The 25,753-nt window shown below is 55.1% G+C and overlaps 3 protein-coding genes across 5 annotated transcripts; 1 reads left to right on the top strand and 2 right to left on the bottom strand.

The window, feature by feature from the left end:
• Nucleotides 1-211: 211 nt before the first annotated feature.
• On the bottom strand, nucleotides 212-10,839 carry CHRD (chordin). Its single transcript, XM_081236056.1, is given in 26 exon segments — nucleotides 212-384; nucleotides 737-839; nucleotides 1,002-1,156; nucleotides 1,629-1,731; nucleotides 2,202-2,305; nucleotides 2,585-2,641; nucleotides 2,758-2,851; nucleotides 2,930-3,202; nucleotides 3,526-3,639; nucleotides 4,078-4,298; nucleotides 4,645-4,801; nucleotides 5,446-5,565; nucleotides 5,703-5,809; nucleotides 5,968-6,115; nucleotides 6,192-6,274; nucleotides 6,359-6,499; nucleotides 6,615-6,756; nucleotides 7,115-7,202; nucleotides 7,326-7,425; nucleotides 7,522-7,650; nucleotides 7,789-7,918; nucleotides 8,397-8,611; nucleotides 8,614-8,703; nucleotides 8,706-8,738; nucleotides 8,741-8,942; nucleotides 10,695-10,839. Coding segments are annotated over 26 exon segments (3,282 nt in total). The 5' UTR covers nucleotides 10,815-10,839; the 3' UTR covers nucleotides 212-331.
• A 1,735-nt stretch (nucleotides 10,840-12,574) lies between these two features.
• THPO (thrombopoietin) lies at nucleotides 12,575-16,184 on the top strand. 2 transcript variants are annotated; one of them, XM_081236057.1, is made up of 6 exons: nucleotides 12,586-12,639; nucleotides 12,874-13,001; nucleotides 13,300-13,386; nucleotides 14,889-15,056; nucleotides 15,296-15,376; nucleotides 15,493-15,957. In XM_081236057.1, the coding sequence occupies exons 1-6, from the start codon at nucleotides 12,627-12,629 to the stop codon at nucleotides 15,874-15,876; spliced, it is 861 nt and encodes a 286-aa protein (XP_081092183.1). In that variant the 5' UTR covers nucleotides 12,586-12,626; the 3' UTR covers nucleotides 15,877-15,957. The 2 variants fall into 2 exon arrangements, with proteins under 2 accessions (XP_081092184.1, XP_081092183.1); XM_081236058.1 differs by having other exon boundaries at nucleotides 12,575-12,639; nucleotides 15,296-16,184.
• Nucleotides 16,185-20,137: 3,953 nt separating this feature from the next.
• Nucleotides 20,138-25,684, bottom strand: POLR2H (RNA polymerase II, I and III subunit H). 2 transcript variants are annotated; one of them, XM_081234398.1, is made up of 5 exons: nucleotides 25,438-25,684; nucleotides 22,489-22,572; nucleotides 22,311-22,404; nucleotides 21,430-21,513; nucleotides 20,138-20,517 (listed from the first exon to the last, which is right to left on the bottom strand). In XM_081234398.1, the coding sequence occupies exons 2-5, from the start codon at nucleotides 22,535-22,537 to the stop codon at nucleotides 20,400-20,402; spliced, it is 345 nt and encodes a 114-aa protein (XP_081090524.1). In that variant the 5' UTR covers nucleotides 22,538-22,572; nucleotides 25,438-25,684; the 3' UTR covers nucleotides 20,138-20,399. The 2 variants fall into 2 exon arrangements, with proteins under 2 accessions (XP_081090524.1, XP_081090523.1); XM_081234397.1 differs by lacking the exon at nucleotides 25,438-25,684 and adding an exon at nucleotides 23,912-24,641.
• Between the last annotated feature and the right edge of the window lie 69 nt (nucleotides 25,685-25,753).

Below are 25,753 nucleotides of genomic sequence, written 5' to 3'. Positions count from 1 at the left end.
TGAAGTGGGGGGACCCTTGGTGCTGAGTGAGGATAAATTAAAAATCCCAACAAGCCAGTGACATTATGTACAGAATGAAAGGGGTTGGGCTTCCAAGGCAGAGGCGAGAGGGTGACAAGGCCGAAGTTGGAGTGGACATGGCATTGGTCGGCCCTGGCTACCCCTTCCCCTTGTGGAGTTGTGGTTCCCAGAGGTAGTGGGGGAGGGAGAAGAGGCAGAAAAGAGGGGCCAAAGGCACTGGATTTCCCGCAGGAGGATGCGGGGTCCTCGGCGCCCCTCCTCCCCCAGCCCAGGCCCCATCCTCTTGGTCACGCGGCCTTCTGACTGCTCCCTAGGAGCCTTCAGCTTCTTTCTCCAGCTCTGCAACTGTCCTGGTGTCTGCAACTGCTGGAGACAGAGGGAGTGAACTTTAGAAGAGGAGTGAGGGAGTAGGGTGGCAGGGAGGGCACAGCAGAGCTCCTCTGTTCTGGTCCCAGAAAGATCAGAATTTTTTAAGCAAGTCAGCACACACCAGTTGCATGACTTTAGCCTAGTTGCCTGATTCCTCTGAGCGGCAGAAATCTCATTCCTAAAGAAAAGGTAATCAAGAACAAGTCCACAAGTTTGCTGTGACGGGGGGGACGGGGTGGCACTTGTGCAGCAGTGGGTGCTATTCCCGCCACATGGCAGGGGCTCCCTTCCCTCCCCAGGCGTCCCACAGGCAGCCCGGAGCTGCTGCCCCAGGCCCCTCACTTACACCGCCGCCGGGCTGTGCAGTGGGAACAGCAGCGGCTCTCCTTCCCTGGGCCGCAGGACAGTGGCAGTGAACAGTCATCCCGCTCACAGTGGGGCACCCCTGCCTGGTGCAGGACAGACCAGATCCTGAGGGTCCCTGAGGCGCTGGGGCACAGCGGCCTTCAGCCTCTTGGGGGAAGCCCGCCCCCAGGAGTCTGCCCTCCCTGGGAAGTTCCCCTCCCCCAGGCCAGACCCCCAGTGCCCGCCTCATACAAGCCCTCACTTACCCCACATCTGCAGGTGATACAGCTCATCTCCCCAAAGGGGGGCACCGAAGGGTGCCAGCTCTGGCTCTCCGGGAACCACTGCCCTGCAAAACGGCAGCCCCGGGGCCCATCAGCCTGCATGGGGTCCCCCAGTTGGGGGTGGGCCCCTGACCCCACTGTTGGCAGGGAGAGAAGGAGGGAAGGAGGAAGAGGTCAGTAGATGTGAGCTCTGTGAGGGCCATCCAGGTTTTATTTGTCACCCAGCAGTTTCTGGCACTTAGTAGGTGATAAATTTGGATGGATGGATGGATGGATGGATGGATGGATGGATGGATGGATGGATGGATGGATGGAAGGATGGATGGATGGATGGATGGATGGATGGATGGATGGATGGGTAGACGGATGGGACAGGAACTGGATCCCATCACAGCCCACTAACACATGCACATTCTTTCCAGCGCATGTAGATCCCTGGCTCCAGGCTAGGCACAGAGCAATGCTGGGTAAATACTGATTTAGCTGAGACATCCCTTCCATCCACCCTCACTAGGCATCCCCTCACCATGCATCACCACCCCCCCCGACCCAGGACAAGGACGAAAAGCCTTATCTGCCCCAAGAAGCCTCAGTGCCCACCCCCCTCACCTGGACACTGTTTGCAGCAGTCAGTGGGGTTGGCACGGACAGGCTGGGCACAGGCCAGCCGGGGACACTGCACCTTCTCACAGTGCACCTCTCCAGTGCCCCCCTGTAGGGATCCATTGAGTGAGGGGTATCAGGGAAAAGGAGAAGCACATAAGCCTCCTGCTTCCTCCCTCTCCTTTCCCGTACCTCAAAAGTAATACACCCACGGCCTTTGACTCAGAGGCCCTGGGCTGGGGCTTTTTATGTACCTGAACTCAAATCCTCATTGTGGCCCTGCAAGGTAGGTGCTAACACATCTGCTTACGGGAGAGGAAAGTGAGACTCAGGGACACACAGAAAGTGCCCAGGGTTACATGGAGCTAGTCAGCTGGCAGAGCCAGAGTTCACACCCAAATCAGCCCGCGCCCTTTTCCTTTATAGGACGCCAGCTCTCGGAGCCCAGGGAACTCTTCTCATGTTATTTTGATCCTTGAGCCCTCCTCACCAAGACTGGGCTTTCCTCTCCTACCAGCCCCCTCCCCAGCTCTGCAGACCCGCTGGGTCCCAGCACCAGAGAAGACTGGGTGGCCCTACCTTGCAGGTGCAGACAGCACACTTAATTAAGCCAAATGGGGGCACGACAGGGTGCCACCGGGTGCCCGCTGCCCGCCAGCTCCGGTCGCCATCAAAATAGCAGCCTGGTGGGGGATAGTGCCCAGCTGCCATTAGCACTGAGTTCATTGGCTGGGCCCACAACCAAGGATTGAGCCTCAGGCCAACCCCACAGTAGTCTAACCGCAGGGCCCACTTGTGGGCCAGTGAATCTGATGAAGCCTGTCAGGTGTCACTTGTAACCTGTGCCCCTCAGCCTCCCTCCACCCCCATAAACACTCTCCCCCTCCCACCCAGCCCCCCCACCCGGTCCCACCCAACAGCTCCTCTGGATTCCCTACCCCTCCACACCCACTTCTGCTCACCCTCTCCAGGGTCCCTGTTCTTCGGCAGCCCCGGCAGGTCTCCAACATCTTGCTTCTCTGTGGATCCAAAGAAGTAGTGAAAGCAGACGGTGGCCCCCTCCTTCCCTCCGCAGAGGCCTCATGCCCGCACGGTGGACCCTCCATTACCCTCTCCGCTCCTGCAGGGCACTCACCCGGGCACACAGGGCAGCACTGGTCCGGCGCCTGCACCGGGCTTGGGCAGCTGGGTGGCGGGCACACCATGGGGTCACAGATCACCGTGCGTCTCTACAGGGAGAGGTTGGGGGTTGACTGCGATCCTGACCCAGAACCCAGGCCCCAGTGTGCCCTTCCAGGGCCTCCTACCTGGCAGGTGCAGAGCGAGCAGAGCGGGTCATAGTTAGGAGCCCAGCGAGCCCCATGGGGGCGCTGCTGCCCCTCGAAGAAGCAGGTGTTGGGGTCTCGGAGCCGCCCAGGGCCACCAGGTTTGGCTGGCGCTGGGGCATCTGGGCCTAGCACAGCGGGCAGCGCGGCCGCCTCGGCCACCACTGCATCCAGAGCCCCGGGCACCCGTACTTCTTCGGCCCCTGCTGCCGCCAGGCGCAGGCCGCCCGCCTCGCACTGGTTGGCGACGTGCACCTGAGAGGAGAGGCAGGTTGAGGCAGCGCCCGGGCTCCCCCTTGCGTCTCCACCAGCAGCAGCCAGTCAGCCCAAGACACCCTGAGCGCCCCTGCGCCCCAGGAGGATGCTATTATCCACGGCAATCATCCCAGCTGCCAAGGACAGGTGGTCAGCTACCAGCCTCATTAAGTACCTCGTCTGGCTTCAGCCTCCCGACCTGCCAGGAGGGAGTGTGTGTGATTCTACCAGCCCCGGGGTTCAGAGAAAGCAAGCGACAGACTAAGGCACACAGTGCTAGCCCAACCCTGGACCATCCCCACCGGCCCGCACTGCCTGCCTACCTGCCCTCGCAGCTCCCCTTGGGGGCTCCCCTTGGTGGTGATCAGCAAGGAGGCAGAGCCCTGTGCCAGGTGCCGCAGCAGCTCAGGCTCCAGATCCTTCACCACGCCCTGGGCCTGTGAGTAGACAGAATCAGGGACGGGAACAAGGCACTCTAGGGCTGAGCCTACCACTCCCAATTCGCGGGTAAGGACACTGAGGCCCAGGGAGATTAAGGAAGGCCTCCAGGATAGCAAAGCCCAGCAGCCATGGTGTAGAGCTCAGAAGCCAGGTCTCTCTAGCCCCGATTCCATGGCAACCCACCCCACGCCAGGGGCTTGGTCCATCCCACATACCCCTCTGGAGGTTCAGGATATTACATACTATCCAAGGGATCCCACCAGAGTAGGATGCAGGAGAGAGGATGGATAATAAAAGGCTGAGTCAGATTCATACCCAGGTCTGTCTGACTCCTGAGGCTGCCTGCTCTCTGCTTCTCCTGCCAAAGGCCCACACAGCCTTTCATGTGAGAAAGTAGATCTTTTCCAAACTGCCTCCCACCATCACGTCCTCACCTCTGGGCCATAGAATCCCTTCAGCAGCCGCCGGGGCCCTGGCATCCCAGGAGGCCCGAGGAGGTGGGCAGTGATGGTGCCCTGTTCTGAGCCACCAAGCCCAGCCAGCAGCACTTCATAGTGCAGGTGACAGTGGGTATCCAGGGAGAGCCAGGCATGCCCTGCCGCCTGGCTCTGCACGGGGGGCAACACCAGGGCTCCTGCCAGGGGCACAGGTAGTGCTGGATCCAGACAGAGGAGAGGTGACAGATGAGAAGGTGGCCTAGAGCAGCGACTCCATCCCGGCATTCCCCATCTCCCCCAACACGGACTCCACAAGCTGCCCGGCACTGTCCACAGGCCCAGGGCTGGGGCAGCAGCAAGTGAGAGCCCTGCACTGTGTGTGGTAACAGGGAGGGTCTCCCGGCAGGGCCACCCTATACATCCCCACCTTCTCCAGATGCCAACTGGAGCTCAGGCACAGAGAAAGACACCACGCCAGGCTCTGGCCCTCTGGCACCATCCCTCACATGCTTGAGTCACAGGTTAGATGACACCAAAGGGCAGGCAGACCCCCGGAGCACTCACTATCATGGCGTGCGCTGTGCCCACTGTAGGGCAGGGCAGCCACGTGCCCCCGCAGCTCTCCATCTGGGAAGTCCTTCGTGCCCACGTTCAGGAACAGCTCATTCTGCAGCAGCATATGAGCCCCCCGGGCTCCCAGCCCAGGGCAGACACCCACAGCCTGGGGGGCAGGGAAGGGTGAGCCCCAGCTGTAGCCTGCCAGGTCCCAGATGAACCCCTCCTCAGCTTTCACACAAGCCCAAGATTCTGAACCCTTTCCATGTTTTGTGCCCCCACTAAACCCATACACACTTCCACACACCAGTAACACTGGCTAAGAACCTGGCAGGCCCAGGTTCAAGTCCCTTCCCTGCCACTTCCTACCTATGCAACCATCGTGAGGAGTTATTTAATCTCTCTGATCCTTCACTTCACCATCTAGTAAATGAGTACTGTGAGGGCCAAAAATAACAGAAGCAAGACAACCAGTACAGTTTGTGACACGTAGAAAGGCTCAATAAATAGCAGCCACTGCGATCACGTTTACTATTACGTGATCTGCTGCACTGGTCTCCCTGTGTAACTCCTTCCACTTGACATGAGCTTTCTGAAGACAGGGGCCACATCTGATCTTCTTTGTACTGCAGTCTTTAGCCTGAGGCTCACTAAAAATGTGTCCAGTGAATCAGTGCATCAGTGAGAGAGCCTGTGAGTGAGTGAATGATGCGGAACATCCCTGCTCGTCCAGCATGGCTTCCCACAGCCCCCTGCACTGTCAGCTCTGGTGCCTGGGACCTGCAGCTCTGCTCTGCCTGAAGCACTCACCGTGTATCCTCCTGGCTGGAGTCCAGCCATGTGGCACAGGACAGTGTGCTGGTTCCTCCGCTGAGGCTTGGTCTCCAGCGTCATGGCCACCACCTCGCTGCCTGTACCTACCACCTGTACCTGGAGGGCAGGGTCAGGGAGGGCAAACTGGAGTAGCAGAGAAGGCCTGGGCCCTGAACCGTTGCAGGCTAAAGCCCCGCCCTGCCCTGCTGCCCTGCCCTGCTGCCCTCCCACCTCCTCCATCCCCCAACTCTTACTTGGTAGATCAGGGAGCCGTTTCCTAGCAGTGTAAGGCTGGCTGAGCCGGCTGCACCTGTCTGAACGGGGATCAGGGCATCGGCCCCACAAAGGACACTTTGCAGAACTGCAGAGGGGCAAGACAGGTGGAAGGAGGTTCGCTGCATGGCCATTCACAGCCCCAGCCCCCAGGATCCCTCCTATACCCACCCGGCCCCTCCTCTGGCACTTCTCTGTGCCTCTCACTTGTGTGTACCCGGCGTGCCAGGCTTCGCCCTGCCTCACCATCACAGCTCTGCCTGGCAGCAATGTGTCCACTGATGCGCAGCCCTGGCCCACTTGCCCTCTCCAGGGCCATCTGCAGCTCCCCCAGCACCAGCCAGTCCATCTCCTGGGCCGTCAGGTTGGGCAGCACTTCAGCAAAGCCTGGCTCCTGGGGGCAGAGCAGGGTATGGTGGGCACAGCAATAGGCCAGAGCCGGTGGCAGTAAGAGCCAGACCCTTGCTCACCTGGGCTGAGGCATTGGCCTGGAGCTCTCGCAGTAGCTTCCCCTGGTGTAGAATCTGGAGCCGCAAGGGAACCTGGGTTGGTCCTGCAACAGCCGCACATGTGGACACCTCTGAAACATAGGTGATCTCCCTACCCTCCTCACATGTGCTGCCCCCATCCCACTTACCCCCACTCCTGGCTTCCAGCAGCCCACGGAAGAGCAGCAAAAAATGCAAGGAGTCCTCTGTGTCACTGAGCGTGAGGAGGGCAATGCCCCCTATGCCCTGCTGTGGGGGGCCTTCCAGGGTCAGGATGGCACTGAAGGTCTCTGGGGGAGAAAGGACCATGAGAGCCCACCAGAAAGTCCCCTCCTCAGCCCACTCCATTCCTGGGGGTAGAGAAGACTCCAAACTTCACGTCCAGGAGCTGTTTGCTCCCCTCACCTGCGGCCAGGGCCCGATGCCGGATGAGAGGCCCCCAGACCTCCCCTGAAGGGTGACTGGGTGTCACGAGTGCCACATGCAGCTGTTCTGCCCTAAGGAGCCGCAGAGACAACCGAGGCACTGCTCGCCACACCCCACAGACCTGGAGCAGAGAGACAAGAAGACTCTACTCAGAATGCAGGACAGGCCTGCTGAGAGGCCCATGTCTGGTGAGGAAGGAATATGGGAAGCTGCCCCCAGGCCCTCCTAGGAAGTTTGAGAAGGGGCCCTGGAGCCAGATGCCAGGGTCCAAATCCTGGCTCCACCACTTACTAGCTGTGTGACCTTGAGCAAGTCACATTCTGCTACTGAGCCTCAGTTCCCTCATCTGTAAAATGGGCATCATAATGTCAGTGCCTTTCTCCCACTGGGCTGTTGTGAGGACCCAAGCAGGTAATGCAGAACATGCTCTCAGCACAGCGCCCAGACTGGATAAGCACTCATAAACGGCATCATCTCACCAGGCCATCTTGGGTAGGGGCTGCAGGGTGTTCAAACAGGATGCTGCCAGTGGAGTCTGAGAAGCGGATTCGGGTAGGGCGGTCCAGCCTGGTAATGAGAGTCCCCTGAGCACGGACTCCGAGCCTGGGCCAGAAGCAGCCCCTCCAGCCTCTCCCAATTCTCCCTCCCTGGCCCCCAGCTGACCCCTCCTCCCTCCTTCCCCTTTCTCACTGCCGGTAGGAGATGGAGAACCGCAGACTAGAGCGCAGCAGTGACACTCGGGCCCGTGCCACCGCTTGCGACCTTGGCCCTGTCAGCAGCGCCACGAAGTCTGTGAGGGAAGGAAGATATCCCTAGTACTGTCACCCGCTGCTGCAGCCCGGCCCCAGCCATGACCCCGGTCCTCACTTGCGTAGCCCCTGCCTACCCGTGTGGCCGTCTCCACGCCCCCGATCCTCAGCTCCAGGCTCCCCGCGGTCGCTGTAGCTTCGGTGCTCTGGGTCCCGCGGATACTCGAAGGCCAGGCCCGTTGGCTGCTTTTCTGGACCGCTGCGCTCTGCACCGGGGGTGGGGGACGCGGGTTTCAGCTGGGCACGAGGAGGGCCAGTTGGCCGCTCCATTCGCTCCATCCGCGTGGCCCAGGACTAAGCATCGCGGCCCTGCTGCCCTCCTCTCACCGCGGAGCGGGCCTTACCCTGGGGGCAGGTCTGGCAGCAGTGTCCGGGCAGCTGGCGCGGCTGCCCGCAGGCCAGGGTTGGGCACTCGGGTTTGATGTTCTTGCAGCTGACCCTGCCCGCGCCCCTTGCGCGGCGACCCCACTGAGGCTGCTCGCAGAGAAGACGGGAAAACCGAGTGAGGGCAAGACGCTGTTGGTGAGACTCAAAGGCGAGCCGGGAGGAGGCACGGGACCAGGGCAAGGTCTTCCCACGGGGTGAGACTGCTCTGCTACATACAAGCTGCATAACTCTAGACAAGTTACTTAACCTCTCTGGGCCGTAGGATCCCTATCTGAAAAATGGGAGTAATGATAGTATCTACCTAGCATGGTTGTACTAGGAGTTAAGCGAGAGACAGATGAAATGGAGTTGGCAAAGAGCCTGACACACAGTGGGTGATCAATAATAGGCAACACCTGAGACTTGAAGGGGGCTCTTCCTCCCCGCTTCCTCCGTCAGAAAAATATCCCAAATATCTACAGACTGACTTCTCTTTCTTCAGCAACTCCGAGTCCCTCCGACGTCCCAAGACCCCAGCGGTCCCCGACCCGCGAGGGCCCCGGCCACGGCCATTGGGTCCACTCACCGCCTCGCAGGCACACAACACGCAGCGCATCACCCCGAAGGGCTCCCCCAGGTCTGGGTGCCACGTCTCGTCCAAGGCATAGACCTTCCCGCCGAAGGAGCAGCCTACGGGGACGGACTTGGCTGGCGGCAGCTGTCCCGCTCCTACCGTGTACCCGCCCCGGGCGCTGCCGGCCGGGACCCGGGGCCGCGAGGCGCGTCCCGGGGCCCCGGGCGCGACGCGCCTCGCGGCCCCCGCCCACCCCTCCGGGCCGCCCGCCGCACCGAGCCACCTGCGCCCGGCGCCCCCTCCGGGCGGGCGCAGACTTGCCCCGAGCAGGACTCCCCGCCCGCGCCTCCCCAGGGGCGTCCACCTACCTGCTGCTCCCCGAATGGGCAGCGGCTCCTTCTCGGGCCGGATGGGCAGCGCTGGGTGCTCGGGGCCGGCGCCGCGGGCCGGCCGGGAGCAGAGCAGCAGCAGCCCGAGGAGCAGCAGCGGGGCCGGCGGGGCCGGGAGGCTCGGCATGACGCGAACGGGACAGCTGGGGAGGCGGGAGGGAGGAGGGAGCTGGAGAGGGAGGAGGGAGGTGGGAGGAGGGCCGGGCCGGGGGCGGTACGGCGGGAGGGGGCCGGGGCCAGGGCCCGAGCTGTGCGGCTAGGGGCTCGTCGGGCGGCCGCGGAGTCGGCGCCGGGCCGGGCGGGGCGGGAGGAGCGGCCGGGAGGAGCGCGGGCGGGCGGGCGGCCGCTGACCCGGGCCGTACGCGGCTCTAGTGCCCCGGACGACGGCTCTGGCCCGTTTTATGCCCCGCGCCCGGCGCCCCGGCCGGGGGCCTCCTCCTCAGCAAACGGGGCGGCGGCGGCGGCTCGGCGAGGGGCCGGGCTGAGCCCGGGGGGTCCGGCCCAGCAGCAGCGGCCCGGATCGCGAATGGGGGATGGGAGGGAGGGGCTGGAACCGGGCAGGGTAGGAGGGAGGGGCTGTAGGGGAAGGGGGAGGGGGAGGGGAGGGGAGGGGAGGGACCAGGGGGCGCAAAGAGGGGAGGAGAGGCGGGTCTGGAGCGCCCCCCACCAAGCTGGACCAGGAGGTGCGTGTCCGGCCCAGGATGGGAGCCCCAGACCAGGGAGGGGCAGAGACTGCCCGAGGCCTGGGCCGGCCACTGAGCTAGGACTGGGTTCCTGCAGGAAGGATGAAGAGTTGTCTTTAAGGATGACTACGTGCAGAAAAGTCCCGTCAACTCCTCTTCGCCTGACGCTGGGCCCACAGCACCTCTCAAAGCCCACACCACTCTCACTGCCTAGCCTGTGTCCTACCTCTTCTCTGAGCTCTCCTCATTCTACTGTTCCCCAGGATAGGAACTTAGCCAGAAACAGATAGTATCCCCTTTCTGTCTGGTGACAGTGTTTCTCTCCCTACAGTTACCTGTGCTCAGGCCCATCCAACCATCATCATCCCCAACCTGACGCACTTTCCCACCCTCTCCCTTCACCCTGGGGACCCTCTGTCTCTCCACCCTACCCACAACCTCTTTTGTCTTGGTTTCCTGGTCATGACAGCCTCCCTGCCCCCTCCCACCCCCCACTCTCCCACCATCCTCCCAACCATCCCGGCACCCTCCTTCCTAATCTTGGGAGGCATCTCGTCTGGCTGAACTGGAGAATTCCGGGATCTAGGCCATACTCTTTAGCAGACAGCCCCATCCTGGGGAGGAGGAGCAGGAGACAGCCTGAGGAAGAACTAGGGGGGAGGGGGGGATGGGAACAAGGTCAGGCCAGGAGGCCCCTGAGGACGGACTGTGGGGAGAGTGGGACTGAGGGGAAAGCAAAGGAACTAGAGCCAGGGCCAAAGGAAGAGGGGGGCCAGCGGGAGGTATTTGCGGGGGAGGTTCAGCAGCTGTCTTTCCTAAGACAGGGACACATGGGCCTGGTTATTCCTCTTGTCACATGTGGAGTGGTAGGAGATGGAAGAGGGAGAAAGACCGGGCAGGCAAAGAGGGCACCGGCACAGAGATAAGTGGGCTTAGCCATCGGAGCCACTGGGCCCCAACAGAGTGGCACCTGAGCACAGCTTAATCCAGCACAGGCACCCCCTCAGCTTGAAGGCCTCTCAAACTGTCCAAACTGCTTCCTGGTAACACCGACCCCTGACAGGGTCTTCTGTAATACAGGCGACACCCACGTTCCCACTTGCAAAGGGGGCATAAGACATGACCCCCAGAGGGTGATTGGCGAGAAAAGCAGGAAAGCAAGAGTCCTAGTAGATTTTAGCAGCAGGTGTGGTGTCCAGGGAAAAGAAATTTGGACAGCCAGGAACTGAGAGACCCACCAGTCTAAAGCCAGACCTCCGTGCCTCTTCCTCAGGGACAAAAGTGTCCTGCCAGAATCCTCCTGGAAAAAACCCGTTTCTCTCCCATCTTCTCCCCCAACCAGGTCCCAGATTTCCCATCTCCTAGGGAAAGACAGATCCCCCTGTTCAAATCCTCTGTGTGGTGTGCGTGGGTGGAGGAGCTGGGGCTCCGCTAGTGAACCATGGTCCAGGCAGGGGCTCCAGGTCCTACGCGGGTGGGAGGAGAAGGCGTCACTTCCGGGGGCCATTGCCAGTGTCTAGTGGCTCCCTGCTCTCTGATTGGGCAGAAGTGGCCTGGGCAGGCGTGTGACCCCACTGCCCTGGAGGGGCTATGCCCCAACGCCACCTGTTTTCCTACCCATCTGCTCCCCAGAGTGCCGCCTGCTCCGCACCTGGGTCCTGGAGCCCTTCTCCACCCGGTGAGTGGCAAGCAAGGTTTGGAGTTCAGTGAGGGTGGGAAGGACAGGAAAGAAGAACTGGGCTCTCTGCTGGGGGAGGGGCAGGCAAACTGGAACCTGCAGGCACTGACCTTTGTCGAGAAGAGTGTAGCCTTCCCAGAATGGGAGGAGCAGGACAGAGCAGGGGTAGGGGGTGGGGTGCTGGGTTCTGAGGGACTGATCACAGACTTGGTGGAATACAGCACAGTCGCGGCTGGCCCTAAGGAAAGGGGACATGGGCCCGGGGGGAAAATAAGGAGGTGTTTTTTTGGACTTAGGGAACATAGCACCAAGCTGGACACAGCCCCAGTCCCCATTCTTACCCAGTCATTCCTAGTTAGCTCACGAGGTTCTGAATCCTGGGGCTGGGGAAGCTGGGCCAGGCAAGCCAGGGCACAAGGAGAGGGTAATGGGAGGAGGGCTCATGCATGTTGACAGACCTACAGGAAATCCCAATATTGAATCAGGTGCAGGCCTCTTTGCACAACTTGTGAAAGAAGGAGGAAGCCATGTGTGGGGTCCTGCAAAGGAACCGGAAGGGGTCTGCAGAGGGGGCAGGGAGGAAGGTGCAGGCTAGGAGACAGATATGGTGGGTGTCTAAGGCGAGGTAAGCCCTGCAAGGTGGGCATCATCTCACCCAGCCTGTGCTCATTCCTGGGCAACTTGCTTCAGGAAGGAAGTTCCAGGACTGTTAGCCCATCTCTTCACCTTGGATAACCCAGTATTTCAGAACTTAGAGTACAAAGAAAAACTCCAAGAGGCTTTGTATGTTGGGGTAAATAGAAAAAGAATGAGAGGTTAATTTCTCCTACACCACCTTCTCAATCTTTTAATCACCGACCTTTAGTAGTTAAGTTTCATTTTTGCCCAATTTCCCTCCTCAACCCCACTCCCCAAGCTACCCCTGAGCACACTGTACATGTTTGCTAGCTCCTTGTCCTGGCCCTGTATCCCATTTCCAATCTCTTCTCCAGGCTTGTGCCACAATACTTCCCTTCTCTGTCCCCATCCCAGATTTTCTCCAACCAAACAGGGTTGCTCAGACTTTGAGGCCAATTAGATGTGTGTGTATACATCCTGTCCTGCAGCTCTCGGCAGGGGGCAGGGGCACCAGAGCCGCCTCAGACGTCCTGAGGAACCCTGACAAAGAGGAGATGCCGTATGCTAACATCACAAGATGATATGGGAGCAGTCCGAGCTTTAGCAGTCCTAGGCTGGTCAGCATCTCACACCCTCCCAGCATCTGTTCCACCAGCCAGGCAGAGTGTTTTCCTGGAAACTCGATAATGTTCATTATTCCTGTCACTTGCAGGATAGATTCTAGACCCTCCTCCTTGGCCCACCTGTGCCCCACCTGTGCCCCACCCCACTCTGCCCAGAAGTGCAAGAGCCCAAGCCGCCTCCATGGCCCCAGGACGGATTCAGGGGAGAGGCCCCATACAGGGAGCCACTCCAACCAGACAGCCTGGCCAGAATGGAGCTGACTGGTAAGAAAACCCTTGAGAGACCTAGGGCCAAATCAAAACTTGGTAGAGGGGAAAGAGAAAGGAGATGTGCTGTGGTGCGGGGGCAGGGGGACCTCAATCTCCCAGGAATAAGGCCTCTGAGAGGCAGATTCCCTGGATTTCAGGTCTGGGTCCTAAGTGGGAATTCCTGGACCACCACCCAACAATGATTTCTTCCTTATCCGCCCCTTTCAACCTCACCTCTCCTCATCTAAGAATTGCTCCTCGTGGTCATGCCTCTCCTAACTGCAAGACTAACTCTGTCCAGCCCGGCTCCTCCTGCCTGTGACCCCCGACTCCTAAATAAACTGCTTCGTGACTCCCATGTCCTTCACAGCAGACTGGTGAGAATCCCCAAGCACTCTCCCCACTATCCACCTAACTGGTGAGATACCCTGACTCCCATCACTTCCTCTCATTCCCTCCAATCACCACTCTTCTAATATTGTCTTCGGTAAGGCCACCCCGCCCCACCCCCCTGATTACCACCCCTTTACAAGGATTATGGTTTACAATCAAACCCTCTCTTAAAAGCTCTAGTCTTGTTATATTTCATGGAAGCCTGTCCTGGTAATTGGGCCACCATGACCCCCTCTATTTCAGCGCCCTCTCCATCATCCCCCCACCAATCTTTTTCAACAGAGCCAGTGCCCAGACGTTAACCCTTTGTCCACACCCGTCCTGCTGCCTGCTGTGGACTTCAGCTTGGGAGAATGGAAAACCCAGACAGTAAGAAAGCCATCCTTTCCCTTGGTTTCCCGAATCCTGTCTTCATGTGTTTCCTACTGATTCCCATGGATTTTTCAAAATTCCTGAGCTCCCTAAAAAGATCTCACCTTCAGTTTGGCCACCCTAACCCAACGTACAATCTACTATGGGGATATCCTCTGGACAAGATGATGGCTTGTGGTCCAGTATGTAAAATAGAGTCAAAGTTGACCACCATGAAAAGCTGGATAGAAGTCTCTCATGGCCATGCTTTTGACCTATTTCTGTTCAGCCTTCTTAAGTTGGTGTGAAGAAGACTGATCTGTCATCCTCAGATGACACAAAACTGGGACGCACAGCTAAAATAACAAAAAACAGAATTAAGGTTCAAACTGCTAGAAGGCTAGGTCAAAAACAAGGTGAAATTTAACAGAGATGTATATAAAGTTCTAGATGTGAAAAGTAATTGAATAAAGTCCTATTCCAGCTTTCAGGCCACAGTGTCCCTACTTCCCTCATATAAACTTCTAGCCCTAGTACTTACTGTGTAAAGGACCGGGGAGGGGTGGATTGACCCCAAACTTAGCATTGTAACAACATTATGGAAGTAGCTACTTAAAAAGGTAGGGCTCATAGGTGGCTTTAGATGTTTAACATCCACATGGTAGAAATCTTCCGAAAAAACTCTATTCTGAGTGGACTGCAGTTAAACTACTGCACTGAGTACTAGCCATCCTCCTTTAGAAACATGCTAATTTACTCAGAGGGACCATATTAAACTAGCATGTTTCCAAAAGGAGGAAAGCAACCTGAACAGTGAGAGGTTAGAAAATATGTTATGCAAGGAATGGTTTAAAACAATAATAAAGCTTGTGTGATTAGCTTGGAGAAGAGTGTCAGTCTTGTGGTAGAGCATGAAGTGCTTCAGTCTGAGACTCACTCAGGAAACCTACCAGGAGGGAGCACTGCTTAGAAGGTCAGCTCCTCTCCCCTCAAGATCCCTAGAACTAACTCCCTTGCTTCCCTCAGGTCTTCTGGGGGACTGGGCCAGGGAGGAAGGGTAATTGCTAGTGATCCCATGTAGTTCTAGCTCTGCCATTTATCAGCAAGCCCCTTCCCTTCATCTTTATAATCTTTATGATGGTCTTATATCTACATTAATTTTTTTTAAAGCATATGATCCTGGTTTTGTAGCAGAAAGAGTAGATTTGCAGCACTAGAACCAAGAGGTAAAAGCTCTAATAGGGCAGATTTCAGCATAATGTAAGAAAAAAAAAAAAAGAGCTTTCCTCACTGAAATTACATGTGAGACCAGGCTGCGTTACTGGACACTGGCGTTATTCAAGCAGAGGCTGATGACCAATTGTCGGGAGACTGAAGGAATTCCTGTACTGGGTGGGACCTAGGTCCTGTCCAATTCTCAGCTCCTATGATTCATTCTGCTGGCTACTCTTACAGGCTCCCCACCCGCTATTAGCATACCCTTTGAAGCTGTCTGCTTCTCTCTTCCATCTCTTTCCCAGGAGCAGACCAAGGCACAGGACGTTCTGGGAGCCGCGACCCTTCTGCTGGAGGCAGTGATGGCAGCGCGGGGACAACTGGGACCCACTTGCCTCTCATCCCTACTGGTGCAGCTTTCTGGACAGGTCCGCCTCCTCCTTGGGGCCCTGCAGGGCCTCCTAGGAACCCAGGTAAGTCCCCAGTCAAGGGAACTATAGAAGCTGTCTTTCTTTTCTGACTCGGTCCCCTCAGAAGACCTGAGGGAAGAAAGGGGAATTTTAGAAATCTTGAGGGTGGAAGAGCTGACCTGCGAAGGAGTGCTCCCTCCAGCCACAAAGCCTGGGTTCTGGTACCTTATCTTTCCCACATAGACAGGGAGGCATGATATCTGGCCCAGGTCTCTGGCCTCAGGCCCATCCTCTGCCCTCAGCTTTCTGCACAGGGAAGGACCACAGCTCACAAGGATCCAAGTGCCATCTTCCTGAGCTTCCAACGACTGCTCCGAGGAAAGGTGCGTTTCCTGCTGCTTGTAGTGGGACCCACCCTCTGTGCCAAGCGGGCCCCACCTACCACAGCTCTCCTGGGGAACACCTCTCCATTTCTCATACTGAACAAGCTCCCAAACAGGACTTCTGGATTGTTGGAGACAAACTCCAGTGTCTCAGCCAGAACTACTGGCTCTGGACTTCTGAACAGGCTGCAGGGATTCAGAGCCAAGATTCCTGGTCTGCTGAACCAAACCTCCAGGTCCCTAGACCAAACCCCTGGACACCTGAACAGGACACATGGACCCCTGAGTGGAATTCACGGACTCGTTCCTGGACCCACACCCAGGGCCCTAAGAGCCCCGGATATTCCTCCGGAAACTTCAGACATGGACTCCCTGCCACCCTACCTCCAGCCTGGAGAGTCTCCTTCCCCAGCCCATCCTCCTCCTGGACAGTACACACTCTTCTCTCCTTCACCCACCTTGCCCATCCCCACGGTCCAGCTCCAACCCCTGCTTCCTGACCCCTCTGCTATCACACCCAACTCTACCAGTCGTCTTCTAGTTGCAGCCCACTCTCACTTCCAGAATCTGTCTCAGGAAGAGTAAGGTACTCGGGCACTGCCGACATCAGCATCGCCTCCCAAGTACAATCCCCTTACTCGGAGGAGAGGCCCTGGGAGACAACTGCAGCTATACAGGCATACCTCATTTTATTGCGCTTCATTGTATTATGCTTTACAGATACTGCATTTTTTACAAATTGAAGGTTTGTGACAACCCTGTGTTGTCAGATGATGGTTAGCATTTTTTAGCAATAAAGTATTTTTGAATGAAGGTATGTACATTGCTTTTTTTTTTTAGACATAATACTATTACAGTTAATAGACTACAGTATCATGTAAACATAACTGGGAAACCAAAAAAAACCCCCCAAATTTGTGTGGCTCGCTTTATTGTGATATTCACTTTATTGTGATGGTCTGGAACTGAACCTGTAATATCTCCGAGGTATGCCTTTACCAGATTTCCTGCTTTCACCTGAAACCCAAAGCCCGGGTGAAGGGAGACATGCAGGACAGAAAAAGTATAATTTTTTACTACATGCCATAAAACTACAAAAGCGATTTTTTTAACTATTAATAATGTTCACCAGAGCAGTTAGTTATCTCTGGTCTATTTTCTGAACAAATTTATAACTTACTATTACTCTATAGACTCTTTTTTTTTTTTTTTTTTTTTTTGCGGTACGCGGGCCTCTCACTGTCGTGGCCTCTCCCATTGCGGAGCACAGGCTCCGGACGCGCAGGCTCAGCGGCCATGGCTCACGGGCCCAGCCGCTCCGCGGCACGTGGGATCTTCCCAGACCGGGGCACGAACCCGTGTCCCCTGCATCGGCAGGCGGACTCTCAACCACTGCGCCACCAGGGAAGCCCTCTATATACTCTTTTTCATATGATAATTCTGCAAAGGCCTGGCCTGGCCTAGCTTCTGAACGGGAGGTAGGGCTTATAACAGAAAAAAGCTTTGGTTTTCTGCTCAGAACTAAGGTTAGTCTCTTTACCGCCTTTATTACCATTCTTAATGGGGCTCTGATCTCCTTTTCTTAGGAGATCCTTACCCTTGAAAAATGAATGAGAAGTCTCTCAGAAAAGCAGTTCCTACGCAATAGACAAAACTGAGACTGTATAAAGACAGAATAAACGAGAGGAACCAAAAGCTACCTGCAAAGCGAGGGGAAGATGTTCTTCTCATGGGCAACAGATCCCCCCTCCCTGAGAAAAAGCTAACAGGAAGCTTTGGAGAGCCTTACACCCCAGGTAAGGCTGTGCAGAGGGGTCAGTCGGACAAGATGAGACCTGGAGGTGACAGCTGAGCAAACAGCCAGCACTTCAGCAGCTCAGCAGGAAGCTTCACCAGGCGTGGGTTCCTGCCTCCCTCCTGTGGAGGTCAGGGGGAAATGCAGGAAGTGGCTTGAGTCAGTCTCCTAGAGCTCAAACAGCAGGAGGGACAAGCACAAGTCAAGTGCAAGTTGAAGGCTCATTTCCCAATTCCCAGAAGTGTACATTATCTAAAAAGCAACCCTGTGTGACACCATAAACTCTGCCAGGGGATCTCTAGAAAAGAAGTCAGGCTTATGGGGCTTTCTGAATAAATGCCACCATGGTGCTTGGGAAGCAGAGGTTTATATTGCCCCAAGCACTCCACTGCAAGGTCAACACTACCTCCAGTTGTCTGTAGGAAAACTAATGGAAGCTTTTTCCTCTCCCACCTCAACTCCCCAAAGGACAGGAAAAGTTAGCATGTAGGTAGAGGAGCCAGAAACCTAGGGTTCCAAACACTACCATAAAACCCCAGGGTCATTAAAGGCATTCCAAAACAGTAGAATGGAAGCCAGTATGTCAGGAAACTTATGCACATTATCTTTTTTAACACTCACACATCTCTATAAGGTAGGTATTATCATCTCTGCTTTACGGATGAGGAAACAGGCTCAGAGAAGCCCGGCAAGTTCCCAGTGGTTTCACAGCCTGTGAACAGGAGAAGAAACACCCTAGGTTGACTTAGTCTGGAGCCCATACATTCCCCAGTGTGGTGCACTGTCCAGTATATCAGTCAGTGACTCTATTTATTGGAAAAAATTTCCAAGTCCTTAGGGAGTACACATCAACAGTTAAAGAGTTCTGAGTAGAAAACCAAAGCTCTTGGTGGAGTGACCAATTTAGGCATCTCCAGGTGTCTCCCCCCACCACCCCATGGACAGAACAGTTGCCATGGAGAAAAAGTCAACAAACGCACAAAGCTCAGAAGTGCCGTCCAAATCTCGGATGGTGTCAGTTTCCGCATGGTAGAAAATCAGTTCATCCACACTACAAATTCCAGCATGGAGTCAAGAGAATAGTAAGTGGAAATTTTAACTTACTGAAATATTAAAGTAGGTTAACTTTAATGAACAAATGAAACATTTTATGGCACATGAAAGCCAGCACCCAGTACAAGAGATGCCAAAGGGACCAGAGACAAAGAATTAAGGGGTTTTCAGACAGTCAGCTGAGAGACAAAGATGGCAAAACTGCAAGAAGTACGTAGCCAGAAAGTTCCAGGCATCCAGTACTGGCATTTGACTTACCCTAGGGCAAACGTAAATAACCCATGGGCTTCTCCAGTGGGAACTAACTTGCCTCTACTGAGCATCTAACCAATTCCCAAATCATTCTATCTGGCTGATTCAGTCCCTTCTTCCCTTTACAGAAAAGACAAAAAACTGTTACAACGAGGACGCTCTTCTCTCTATTCAACTGTACACCAGTTCTCTTTCTTCTGCCACCCCAGGGCAGCTAGGACAGTCTGCTACACTACCCTGCAAACTATTAGCTACCCCGCAAACTGTTATCGGTAATTAGGTTCTCCCTCTCCAAGCTAAATCCATCCTTCTCCAACCCCTACAAAAAAATTTAACTGCACGTCAGAGGTTCTAGGATTCTATAAAAATTCATCCCAACTCCCACTTCACCTCCTACTTCCCTCTCCCCTCACCCCCACCCCACAGTAAAGCAAAAGAAACACCTTTTCCTCCCCCCTACAGAGGCCATTCATTTTCAACCCATTTCCCTAAATACTATTTCTAACACCTCCTGTGAAGACCTGAAAATGATGGGGAAGGAAATACCCCAGGCATCCCAGCAGGAGGACCAACTCTCACGGCAAAACCGGGAGATCAAAAGAGACAACTACTGGGCTTCCCTGGTGGCGCAGTGGTTGAGAGTCCGCCTGCCAATGCAGGGGACACGGGTTCGTGCCCCGGTCGGGGAGGATCCCACATGCCACGGAGCTGCTGGGCCCGTGAGCCATGGCCACTGAGCCTGTGCGTCCGGAGCCTGTGCTCCACAACAGGAGAGGCCACAACAGTGAGAGGCCCGTGTAACCGCAAAAAAAAAAAAAAAGAGAGACAACTTAATACACACTTATGATCTTTCTGGATTGTTACCCTGAACTTCCCAGGGGAAATGAGTCTCATGTACTGTCTGAGACCTCAAATGCCAGGCTGAAGACCCAGCTCCAATGCTGGAGTCCTTGTAAGCATCACCATTTCCTCAATTTTGCTCTTCCCCCACTGATAAATTAGATTAGTGACTGCAGTCAGACTGCTGTATTGTCCCAGGCACTGGCACTGAACTGCCAAACCTCATTGGTATTGCTGCCCTGTCCACTTCACTGGTCTGTGAGGCAGCTCCCTGTTGAGTGTCACTGGTAAAAACCACCACCACTTACCCTCCCTCCGGGTCACCACTAGAATGTAAAGCAGAGAGCTAACTCCTCCACCTGCTTCCACAACCACCAAATCGTTCTTCCTCTCCTCTTCAGAGTTGTGTCCCATGCGTGTGTCGAAAAGCCTCATCTCAAAGCTTCCATAAAAATGACGAACATTTCCAGGCTATGCAAGCAACTCATTCAAGTCAACGTGATCTGACTTCCTGAGACACTGAAAGTGTTGGAAGAACACGAGCAGAGCTCCTTGCCTATTCAGGGTTCTATGCCAAATGGGTGGTGCCCTCAGGAGCCAAAAGCACAACACTCTCTCCCAGACAGAAAACCACACTGGAGGATAAATATTGGGGGTAGTCAGCCAGGAGACGGAGATAACCCTGAACCCAGATACCAAAATGTTGGGATAGATCCTAACATTGACATGTGATCATCTGGCTGTGGGTCAGAAACATAATATACCATAGGCAAACTGGAAAACATGGTTTTAAAATAAATGGAAAAAACTTTGCTAAAAAAGAGGGGAAAAGAGTCTGAAAAAGTAAAGTTTAATTTAAAAAATCATATACATAAAACAACTTCTGATTCATTTTAAGCTCTCCCACTGGGTCTTTTGCAGGCAAGTCAGTTTCCCATTGAGTCCAGACCTCCTAAAGAGGCACCCACAGTGGACAGAGAGCCAGCCCCTCCTGAACAGGTGAACAACAGCAACTGCTACTCGGGCTTGAACGAACGTCCATGACCTGCGTGACTAAGCAGCAAGGCTGGCTCCCTAGGTGGTTCAGAAGGCCAGTTTCTTCATCAGCAGATAAACTCGGGAATCCACTTCAAATCCATGCAGATTGTTGGCATCACCCTGCAGCCTCATGAGCAGGCCCCCATAGGACACGTAGGCAGAGCTGAAACAGAAGACCCAGTCCCATGAGTCTGAGCTCCATAGCCACTGTTACTCAGCAGCTCTCCAACCCAACCTAAGAAAAAAAAGGCATCCTTCTAGAGCTTTGTCATCAGGAACCAAATTGTTCTTTATATCGGCAAAGGTGGAAGATACTCCATGCCCAGAATAAAGGAAATGGTCAAATCAATTAAGATATATCCGTTTACTAGAATGTTACATAGCTATTAAAATGTTTAGGAATAGCTTAAAATTGACATGGGGAAACATGTTTTACATAACATTAAGCAAAAAGAACAGAACAAAACATTGTAATAAACAACACGAGCTCAAAGAAAAGTACACAGAAAAAAAAACCCTACAACATTCAAGAATGTTTATGTAAAAGATTCCCTCTGTTTATAGAACTATAGGTGACTTTTTTCCTTCTTCACATTACTTCTCTGCTTTTCAAATTTCTTACAAAGGGCACATGTTGTTTTAATAAGATTTTAAAGAAAAGAAAAAAAAATTGGGCAGAGAAACCAAAGAACTAGGGATTGGATTGCAGAGTGGCAAAACATACACACACACACACACACACACACACACACACACACACAGGCCTAGCAGTTTAATCACTTATGCTGCATTTAGTTCTTGGAGAAGTAACCTTCCTTGGCATTTCACACAGCTAGATTACCAGTTTCTCATTTGGACCACCAGGCCCTGAGGTCCTGACAGAGGGCAAAGTGAGCAATCTACATTTCAGACTGAAAATTGTTCCCAAAACAGTTTCTTCCCGGGTCCCACCTAGGTCTGAGGTGCTTGGGGAAAGAAACCCAGGAAGCCTGAGCATGGTCCAAATTTTCAGAGCATAGTCCAAATTCTCACAAAAGGGAGGGGGCGAGGGCTCTCACAAGACTGCGGAACTTACAGGCGTGTTGCTGCTTCAGTAGAAGTTTCATCTCCCTCAATCCTGTACACTTTCCCATACATTACATACTCAAATTGGTCAGCCCTGTGGAACAATAGTGGCAGTTATTCTTAAATGTAGTTAACAACAAGAAGAGGCCCTTTAAAAATGGTAACTGGTAACTAAGTGCCAGCATCATAACAGGCACTTTCCAAACATAATGTCATTTAGTCCTCAGAGTAACCCTGTGAGCTGGGTATGACCATCGATATTTTACTGATGAGAAAACTAAGGTTGAAAGAGGTTAAGGTTGGACTTCCCTGGTGGCACAGTGGTTAAGGATCCCCCACCAATGCAAGGGACACGGGTTCGATCCCTGGTCCAGGAAGATCCCACATGCTGCGGAGCAACAAAGCCCCATGCGCCACAACAACTGAGCCTGCGCTCTAGTGCCCACACGCTGCAACTACTAGGCCCCCGCTCCCTGCAACTAGAGAAAGCCCAGGCGCAGCAACAAAGACCCAACGCAGCCAAAAAGAAAAAAGAAAAAAAGAAAGAGGTTAAGGTTATTCAACAAATAAGTGGTAGAGCTGAGATGTGAACTGAGTGGGGCTCAAAAGCCTCTGCATCACACCAAACTCCCTCCCAAGACACAAGGCCCACAGAGCCTAGGTCATTCAGTGGTCATTTCCTCTGCCATCAAAAAGCTACAACTCACACTGTAATCACTGCTTTGGATAAACACCTGAATGTCTGAATTCTTAAGTGCAGCAATTTCCTTAAGGTTACATAGATTCTGCTGATAATCATTTATTTTATGAATTAAGTAAGGGTCTTTCTATACCACTTTATCTACTTAGTCCTCAGGCATATTTCAAGTTCTCCCTGCTCCACTCCCTCACCTGGAAGGCCTATCATCTGTAGGGTTGTATTCACCATCATCCAGAGTACCATCTTCATACAAAGTACTGGCTATGACCAACCGGAACTTGTCACCTGAAAAATAACAGCAGCATCAGAGGGTGAAGAATAGCTGAAATGGCAAAAAGCCTCCTGCTGTTGTTTATGTTCAATACTTACCCAAGTCTACCGGGTAAATCTGAATGTTTACATCTAATATGAGGTCCATCTTGAAAGATTCACTCTCACAATGCAGTCGAGACACTGGAGGGAAATAGGGAAAGAGTGGCAGAGGTCATTGCCTGGCCCAGGGCAGACCCTACAGCACAGGGCAGACTCCTACTTTGTGGGGGCTGGATGCAATAGAATACTCAATCTAACCCAACCTGTATCCACTGGCCTCAGCACAGGGCAGACTCCTACTTTGTGGGGGCTGGATGCAATAGAATACTCAATCTAACCCAACCTGTATCCACTGGCCTCTCATAGACGTGCAGGCTCAATCAGAACCACATATGCAGGGACTTCCCTGGTGGCGCAGTGGTTAAGAATCCACCTGCCAATGCAGGGACACGGGTTCGAGCCCTGGTCTGGGAAGATCCCACATGCCACAGAGCAACTAAGCCCGTGTGCCACAACTACCGAGCCTGTGCTCTAGAGCCCACGAGCTACAACTACTGAGCCCACATGCCACAACTACTGAGCCCTCGTGCCTAGAGCCCGTGCTCCGCAACAAGAGAAGCCACTGCAATGAGAAGCCCGCGTGCAGCAACGGAGACCCAAGGCAGCCAAAAATAAATAATTTTTTTAAAAAAAGAACCACATATGCAAGAAGGAAAGGGGACACAACCTATGGCAAGTGGATAGAATCCCCAGAAAAGAATCAAAGATCCTCTGGCAACAAATAATATCCAGGTTCTAGGCCTACCTAGGTGGTTAAGAAACAACCTGATTTGGGGCAAGTTATTCATTCATCCAAAGGTTTTGTCTCTCTGTGCCAGGTGCTCTGCTAAGTGGATTATCAACTTGTGTAAGAACTGCGTTTTGTCCCAAAAAACATCTCAGTCTCTAGGCAAAAGAAGAGACACCAAGGACAATTATTGATCAATGACAGAATAAAGACTTGTACACCAAGCAGTCAACTCTGACTCCGAGAGGATTTCACAAAGAGCTAAAGACTCTGAGGGCAATGGGCTCTGAGGTCGGATTATTCGCTGTACAGCCTTGGGTGGGTTGCTTAGTCTCTCAGAGCAAAATGGGTAAGACACAACCTCCCTCATGGAGGCTCTTGAAAGGAATAAGTAAGATAAAGTGTGTGTAACGTGCACAGTACAGCGCCTAGCACTGAGTGGGTAGCGATTAGAAAGATGCCCGGAGAAAAGGCCATCCAGGCACCGGGCACAGCTTGTGCCAGGGAGAGCCAGGAGAGCCAGGGAGAGCGCGAAGCCTCCGTTTCCTCTGTAAAATGTTTCCTGAGAAAGGTCCCTACACCAAGACCTGCCGGTAGGGGTCGGCTACGTCAAATGGGTGGACTAGAGGCCCAGGGGCGTGTTCCCGAGAGGATTAGCCCCTTCCCCCAACAGCCCCTCCAAATCTTACTTACCTCGGTCAAACTTTTTGCCCTCCGGATCAATGTCTTTTACATCAAAAATATCCTCAAACAGGATGCCCGCCATGGTGAGGGGGCCACGAAAATAGCGGAGGGGCTGAGAGCGCGACCACGACGACTAGGGGTACGCGCACCCCCTCGCGTGGAGGTAAAGAGGAGAAAGGAAAAGGAAGCGCTTGAAGAGCGGCGGCTAAGAAATAGAATAACGCATGCGCACGGACAAGCAGGAACGCGGCCACTTCCGCCACCTAGCTCTCGGGGCTTCTTAACTTCCGCCCCGAACGGTTCTTTCCGAGAGGCTGCAGTATTAAGGGCGGGTCTCAGGTCCAAATAACTCCGCCCCGGGCGGCAACACGATAGGTCCCACCTCCGGCCGAGGCGGCGTCTTGTCCGGCTCTCTCCAGTGGTTCTACTGCGCCCTCTTCAGAAGCCAGGTCAGGAAGACTGGAATGGTTGGGGGCCTACCCCAGCCAGGGACCTTGATCCTTGGCCCAGAGAAGCCCGGCCCGAGCCCTACCGTGCCAGTCTGCCTGCCCGCCGAGGGCACAGTCCGTGCGAAGGGAGAGCGGAGAAGAACCCCGCCCCCAGGGCGCTGGCCCGGCAGGGCTCAGGACCCAGCCCCTCCAGCTGGCACCCAGGCCGGCCCGGGCCGGCTCGGCCCATATGGCTGTCACCTGAGCCGGGTCCGTCCAGTTTGGGAATTTGCCATGATGTCACCATGGGAAAGAGGAAAGCCTGCACCGTCCCCACCCCTACTCTCTTCCCTCACACCGCCCCTTCAGCAGGCATTAACCCCCACGCACTGCCCTCCTTGAGCACTGCCCCTTAAGCTCGGTTCTGCCCTTTCCCCCCGCCACGACCCTCTCCTGGACAAGCTCTCCTATGTGTTCCTTCATCCTGACACTATCCTCTCCTACGGATACCACCTCTTCGTTTACATTGCCCCTTCCTCTAGGGTGCCGGCTCTCACACTGCCCCCTTCCTGGACACTGCTCCCTCCTCCCGGGAACCCCCGCTGCTCCCACGTGCCCCTACACCCTCGTGCTGCCTCCTCCGGCACACTGCCTGTTTCCTGGGCGCACGCCTTTCCCCTGACACTATCTCTGACACTGCCCATCCACCTGTGCTCACCCCACCCTCTGCTCTATCCTTCTTCGGACCCTTACAGAGAACGCAGAGCGCAGAGCGCCAGCAGGCCGTTCCCCCTTGGCGGCTAGACGTCAGCAGCTACTCGGATTTCTCCTTGGGCCCTGCCAGGGAGAAGCAACCTCTGTCCCCCCACGCCCAACTCCCAGGCACCTAGACCTCCCTCCCCTCTGGCCTCACCCCTTCCCGTTCCCTCTCCACCTCCACCCCCGCACAAGCGGAAGGCCAAGTTGCTCCAAGTGCACCTCCCTCGGGGAGCCGAGAAGAAGGCAAGGAGAAAGGAAGGGGATGAGAGAGACCGAGGGTCCCAGTTCCAAGCACCCCCCTTCTGGGCCTAGCGTCCCCCTCCGAGTCCCCCCAGCTTTGTTTCTCACCCCCGACGGAGTGGAGGGGCCCTGCCAGGCCGGTCTGAGCCCTTGGCCCCAGCGGAAAAGCAAGAGAGGACGCCGCTCCTGAGGGATTGGGCCTGAAAGTCTGATTTAGACGGCTCGGCAGCCCCCGGCCCCAGGCCCTACAGAGCCCCGGCGAGTCCGGCCCCTCCCGGCCGGACGCGGAGAGCCACAGACCCCGTCCGGCCCCTCCACGTGCCAGTGGACCCGCCCCCGCCCTGGCCCGGGCGCCGCTCTCAGCCACCCGCCTCGGCAGAGACTGGGCCCGGGCTCGCGCGTTTCAAGCGCCCCCTGCCGCCTC

This window comes from Mesoplodon bidens (genome assembly GCF_964165515.1).
Source record: "Mesoplodon bidens genome assembly, chromosome: 5".
NCBI lineage: Eukaryota > Metazoa > Chordata > Mammalia > Artiodactyla > Ziphiidae > Mesoplodon > Mesoplodon bidens.
The sequence above is the reverse complement of the archived record's forward strand: the minus strand, read 5'-3'. Positions and strand labels throughout refer to the sequence as shown.

Excerpts from the sequence above, each read along its gene's own strand:
- POLR2H (XM_081234397.1), bottom strand. The coding sequence starts at position 23,984 with ATGGCGGGCATCCTGTTTGAGGATATTTTTGATGTAAAAGACATTGAT. Across the intron at positions 22,405-22,488 it reads GATTTACCCGGTAGACTTGG|GTGACAAGTTCCGGTTGGTC; the intron begins GTAAGTATTGAA and ends GTTATTTTTCAG. Across the intron at positions 21,514-22,310 it reads ACAGATGATAGGCCTTCCAG|GGCTGACCAATTTGAGTATG; the intron begins GTGAGGGAGTGG and ends ATTGTTCCACAG.
- THPO (XM_081236058.1), top strand. Across the intron at positions 13,002-13,299 it reads ATGTCCTTCACAGCAGACTG|AGCCAGTGCCCAGACGTTAA; the intron begins GTGAGAATCCCC and ends CTTTTTCAACAG. Across the intron at positions 15,057-15,295 it reads AGGGCCTCCTAGGAACCCAG|CTTTCTGCACAGGGAAGGAC; the intron begins GTAAGTCCCCAG and ends CTCTGCCCTCAG.